The 5,366-nt window shown below is 37.2% G+C and overlaps 1 protein-coding gene across 2 annotated transcripts; it reads right to left on the bottom strand.

The window, feature by feature from the left end:
• Positions 1-1,514: 1,514 nt before the first annotated feature.
• LOC118045617 (zeaxanthin epoxidase, chloroplastic) lies at positions 1,515-5,119 on the bottom strand. Of its 2 annotated transcripts, none has more exons than XM_035054290.2 (10): positions 4,455-5,119; positions 4,005-4,167; positions 3,850-3,924; positions 3,669-3,769; positions 3,435-3,550; positions 3,138-3,349; positions 2,878-2,969; positions 2,470-2,584; positions 2,277-2,395; positions 1,515-2,185 (listed from the first exon to the last, which is right to left on the bottom strand). In XM_035054290.2, exons 1-10 carry the CDS (start codon positions 4,949-4,951, stop codon positions 2,176-2,178), a joined length of 1,500 nt encoding a protein of 499 aa, XP_034910181.1. In that variant the 5' UTR covers positions 4,952-5,119; the 3' UTR covers positions 1,515-2,175. The 2 variants fall into 2 exon arrangements, with proteins under 2 accessions (XP_034910181.1, XP_034910182.1); XM_035054291.2 differs by having other exon boundaries at positions 2,277-2,380; positions 4,455-5,117.
• Positions 5,120-5,366: the final 247 nt, after the last annotated feature.

The raw sequence follows: 5,366 nt of genomic DNA, 5'->3' as shown, positions 1-5,366 counted from the left end.
GACATTCTTTCTTGGCATGCAAATATTTCAAAAACAAAATGAAATATTTATGTGTTAGCATAAATATGCAAAGGAAATTCTTAAGAAGTTCAACATGGAACAATGCAAGGCTACTACAACACCAATGAATCAAAAGGAGAAGTTTTGCAAGGAAGATGGAGCTGGAAAAATGGATGAAAAGCTATATAAAAGCCTAATAGGTTGCCTAATGTATTTGACAATATCCAGAGCAGACATCATGCATGCTATAAGTCTATTATCTAGATATATGCATTGTGCAAGTGAAATTCATTTTAATACAGCAAAGAGAATCCTTAGATACATAAAAGGCACAACTGATTATGGGATCAAATTCAATCAAGTTGGAAAATTCAATCTTCATGGCTACTCTGACATTAATTGGGCAGGAAACATTGATGACATGAGAAGCGCCTCTAGTTATTGCTTTAGCTTCGATTCAGGTTTTTTTTTCTTTTTATGGAGCTCAAAGAAACAAGGAATTGTTGCTTAATCTACAGTAGAAGCTGAATACATTGCTACTACTGCATCTACAAACCAAGCAATTTGGATTAGGAAACTATTGACAGATTTGAATCTGAAGCAAAATAAAAGCACACAACTGTTTCTGGATAACTAAGCTGCAATATCAATCTTAAATAATCTAGTATTTCATGGCAGAACAAAACATTTCAAGATTAAATTTTTCTTTCTAAGAGAAATTCAATAAGAAAAAGAAGTGAAGCTGCTTTATTGCAAAACAGAGGAACAACATGTAAATATCTTAACAAAAGCACTTTCCAAGCTCAAGTTTGAGTATTTGAGATATAAGTTGGGAAAGTTAAAAAGGAGAATTGTTGACCAAGAATGACTCTATAAGCAAAATAAAATCTCAGCATAATCTTAGTTTATTTATTGTTGCTATTCTAATAGTTATCTTTTATTCCATGTAACAGAAAATTAGATATGCTTGGAGAATATCTTGCAATTTTGTTTTTTCTTATATAAATAATCGTATTGAAATTCAATAATGTGTTTTGCTGCAACTACAATAAGAAAGTTTTGTTTTCTCTTCAATATAAACAACAGTTTTAATCCAAGAGATGGGGGATGATCAACAAGCTATCAAGTATATGCCAGAGTGATCATAATGTGGATAATAATGACGGTGATGGGGGGTGATCCTTTTCCAGGATGTAATTGCATTGTTGCAGGCTAATGTTGGAGCGATGGTGTTTAAGTGTAAGCTCATGTCATTATTCCTGTTTCTGAATTCTAAAATTCTGGAAGGTGCTCTCTCTTGCGTAAGGGACTCATTTGATCATGGTGTTAATTGCGACCACGCAAGTGGACTGTTAGTGTTATTTTCTTGATAGATTTCAGCATTCCTCGCATGTTACGGTTCTGGTTTATAGATGATGTTTATCAGTTAATATGATCTGTCAAACTGTTAGTGTTATTTCCATTAATTCTTAGGGTTTGATCTGTCAAACCGTTAGTGGTGTAGTCTTAAAGAGTACTAATAACTTGAGATCTCATGCTTTAAACACCATAGGAATCTAGCCTTATCAAGCACAAGCAACAAGCAAAATGCAAGCCCTGGCACAAAAGTTGGTGCATCTGATAAGCCTAAAACTCCCAAAACTGAAAAGAAGAAACTGAGGCAATCCATCGGAGAAGAAATGAAGTGCAGTTGATATCTTGAGCAGAACAAAGAAGATTTCTCCCGTAGAGACACCGAAGAAGAATAACAGAGGAGTAAGTGATGGTGGTGGTGTGTGAAAAGAGGATGGAAGTTGAGGAAAGGGAGGAAAGAATGTTGATTAAAAGTAGTGATAAAAAACTTGAAAACAGAAGAGTAGGTCCTCAAAGAGGAACGTTGTCAGGCCATCGAAGAAGGCAGCTGAGGTGAGTATGGTTCAGGAAAGTGTGGGAGGGACAGTGGATGAAAGGGCTGTGAAGAGGCCGAGAAAATGGTCTAGGAGGTAAATATTGATCATAAATGGCTGCTTCTATGTGCAATGTGATTATGACATTTCTGATGTTCTTGTTATTACTGCTCCTGCTTAACTTGAAATCCCATCACAGGAAGCAGGCATTTTCTAAGAACTGGACTAATTTCAAAACATAGGTGAGGCCATTGAAGGTAGCATGAGTTCAAATTCTTCTGTTCCTCTTTCACCAAAATCTGCAAGAACAGAAATGAGGTTGTTTCAAAAAGTTTTGCGACATTGGACATGTATAAGAGTATCAATAAATGTAAAAGAGATCTCTCTTACCCATGGCCAGCCATCATCCAAATCATGAATTGCGGCATTAGAATTTGTAGAAAAGCACGTACCACAAGAGCTGACGGTTTGGTTATCTTTGGAGATGACAAAAACTGTGACAGCATAAACTGCTAACAAATGAACATGGGTAGAGAAACGCACAATTTGAGATCAGAGGACAAACAGTGTCGTAAGAACTTACAGACAAGGAGCCAGATCCAAATTCCATGTAAGGTCGGTAAGCGGTGAGCGCTTTCGATGCCATTCGGCTGGCTGCATGCACTGTACTAACGCGGAACATTCGTTTCTTCTCGTACCTGTGCATGACGAAGCCATAACAATCAGATTGCAATATGCTCCATTTGTTTCGATAAGAAAACTCATCCAACTTCTTGCCTAAAAATCAAGTGTACTTGAATGATCAATATTTAATGTCTATTAATTTGATTTCCACTGATGCTAGCAAGCTAAGTGATATGTAGTAATGATTTGTTGCATTAAATGTGTTTCCATATGATTTTGGCAGCTCTGAAGTTCTGAAACCTCATCAAGTGGTTGGTATTATTCTCATGAATCCTGGGAAATTCAGTTTTTTGTCTCTAAACCTTACCTTCGAAGCATGGTGGAAATTTCGTTTGACTGTTGAAAATCTAAGCCACTCTTGACAAACTTATCGAGCTCGAGAATAAGTTGGTAGCAGTCCTGCATATGTGATTTGCCAAAACGATTGAGCCTATGAGAACTCATATAGCATATCTTTGAAAAACCTATTCGCTATTCACAGGTCTCGATTACTAATCAATAAGGTATTGCTTCTTAGGACACTGAAATATCAAGGGATGGAGCCTGGTCGTGAATGAACGAACATACCTCAATTGCCATGCAACCGCCTTGCCCCAGATTTGGTTGCATCGGATGAGCAGCATCGCCTAGCAGAGTCACCCTTCCAACCCCCCAGGTGTAGATCATGTCTCTATCATAAATGTCCCTTCGCAGAATCATATCCTCTTGTGTTTCTGATAGTAGTTCAACAACTTCCTTGCACCAATGTCCAAACAAATTTAGCAGCCTCTTCTTCTTTCCTGCAGCATTCAAAGACTTTAATTTTCTGTTGAAGCCAGAGTCATTTTTATTGCAAGCATACACATGCGCAGTTCAGAGATTTGCCTCTTGGAGGATCTGTGTTATTAGGAGGCTCCTTGTGGAAGGCATACCATTGTATCTTTCCATTTCCAACATCTGAAGCAACAAAGTACTGGTTCAATCCTAAGAACACCCGATACCTTCAAACCAGACACCATCACAAACAGTCCCAATATTCATACATATGTCAAACTAAAAGATTATCTAAAACTCTACCAAAATCTAACATCGTCGACATGATGAGACCAATTCACGTACCCAACAGAGTCAACATAAGGTGGGACAAAGTTTGCAAGTCCACTATAGCATGTATAATCTGAATATTTTGCATCCTCCTGCCCAAAAAGTTTTGACCGAACCTACATTATCGGCAACACATGTACAATTAATGTTAGAGTGTAAATCAAAGAGAGAAATTTATGGAAGAGGAGAAGCCTACTTTTGACCATATGCCATCTGCCCCAACTAAAACATCACCATCATAATGCTGTCCATCCTCAAGGATCACTGTAACCTGTGATTGACCAAAAGATGCCAGGGATCAGTATCTGTGCTTGTTCATGCAGAAATTGAGATTTTAATACATGATCATACCTTGTTAGAATCTTGAATGAAGTCAACAACTTTAGATTTGTTTCTTACTATGTCTAAACCAACACCGTTGAGTAAAATGTCTTGCAATGCCATTCTACATATAACAGAGGTAACAGGGAGTCCTCTCTTCATAGCATGATTCAAGAGATTAAATTTAATAAACCTGCAAAACTTAATCTTAAATATCGATCAATTACAAATGATTAATTTTCCGTTGATCCAGTTATAAAACTGACCAAGAAAATTTTGAATATTTGTTGTGCATCAGCCCACTCATCACATGTCAACTTTTCCAATCAAAGCACAGTGATGCAAATTTTCAAGCAATGAAGGAAAATCTCATTTACTTCTATAACCATTTGCATCCATGAGCTTAAACTGCCTTAACAAGATATCAAAATTCAATCAAAGATTTAACCAAAATCTGTAAAGGGATCAACATTTACATACCATTTACCTGAGACGCCATCTGCAACGCCATTGATGCGGTCACCAGTAACACAGCCAGCTTCCATAATTTGCTTTGCAACATTCCCATCAATAACCTGCAAAACTGCCAAAGCACTACTCAATAATTGAATAGGACCCCTGTGCCTACCCTCCCCTCTTACTGCACTCAAATCCTTCTCAAACACCTTCACATCATATCCTCTATGTTTTGCTGCTAGAGCCAAAACCAATCCCCCTATACCCCCACCAGCAATCAAGATCCTGAGCCTCCTCTTCTCATCCCTCTCTACACATGAATAACCTTGGTTACAGCAACTTGCCCTTTCACACCTGACAGCATAGCTGCTTCTTTTGTATCTAAAGTCCACAAACCCAGTATTGCAATTCTTGTAATGGTAATAGCTAGAACTCAGGCAATGAAATGTTGCCATTGGTGATTTGATCAAGAAAGAAAAAAGTTGGTCACTTTTGGCTTTTCTAGCTTGCTTTTTGCACATCAAATGCAAATATATAAAGGTCTGTCACTGTTTTTGCACCATTTCTGTAGTATTGGGTGATAGAGTCAGCATCTAAGATGTGGTCTGATTCCAAACCCCACCTGGTACCATGAGGAGTGGCATAACAGGAAGTATAGAAATTGTCCACAAAGCATGTGCAGATGATAGAAGTTTGTGTCCGAAAATAAGACGAAGTGATAAGTAATAATTTAATTTTTATTCGTATTAATGCAGGTGTGATATATATTAAAATATCTTTTCACTAAAAAATAAAATAATCTTATTCCTTTAAAATAAGGTTACGAAGACTTGAATCCTTCACAATTTTTTTTTTTTAGTGTATGTTGTTTGTGGCATCGAGATATGAACAAGATATGGGGGCTCGGCTTGAATAATAGAGTTTTGTTATTTGGAA

This window comes from Populus alba, chromosome 1, assembly GCF_005239225.2.
Source record: "Populus alba chromosome 1, ASM523922v2, whole genome shotgun sequence".
Taxonomy (NCBI): Eukaryota; Viridiplantae; Streptophyta; class Magnoliopsida; order Malpighiales; family Salicaceae; genus Populus; species Populus alba.
The sequence above is the reverse complement of the archived record's forward strand: the minus strand, read 5'-3'. Positions and strand labels throughout refer to the sequence as shown.

What these genes read in the sequence shown, in the direction of transcription:
- LOC118045617 (XM_035054290.2), bottom strand. Translation starts at nt 4,951, where the DNA reads ATGTGCAAAAAGCAAGCTAGAAAAGCCAAAAGTGACCAACTTTTTTCT. An exon ending in GATGGCGTCTCAGGTAAATG is followed by an intron (nt 4,168 to 4,454) that starts GTATGTAAATGT and finishes TAAGTTTTGCAG; the next exon opens with GTTTATTAAATTTAATCTCT. An exon ending in TAACACAGATCCTCCAAGAG is followed by an intron (nt 3,350 to 3,434) that starts GCAAATCTCTGA and finishes TGAATGCTGCAG; the next exon opens with GAAAGAAGAAGAGGCTGCTA.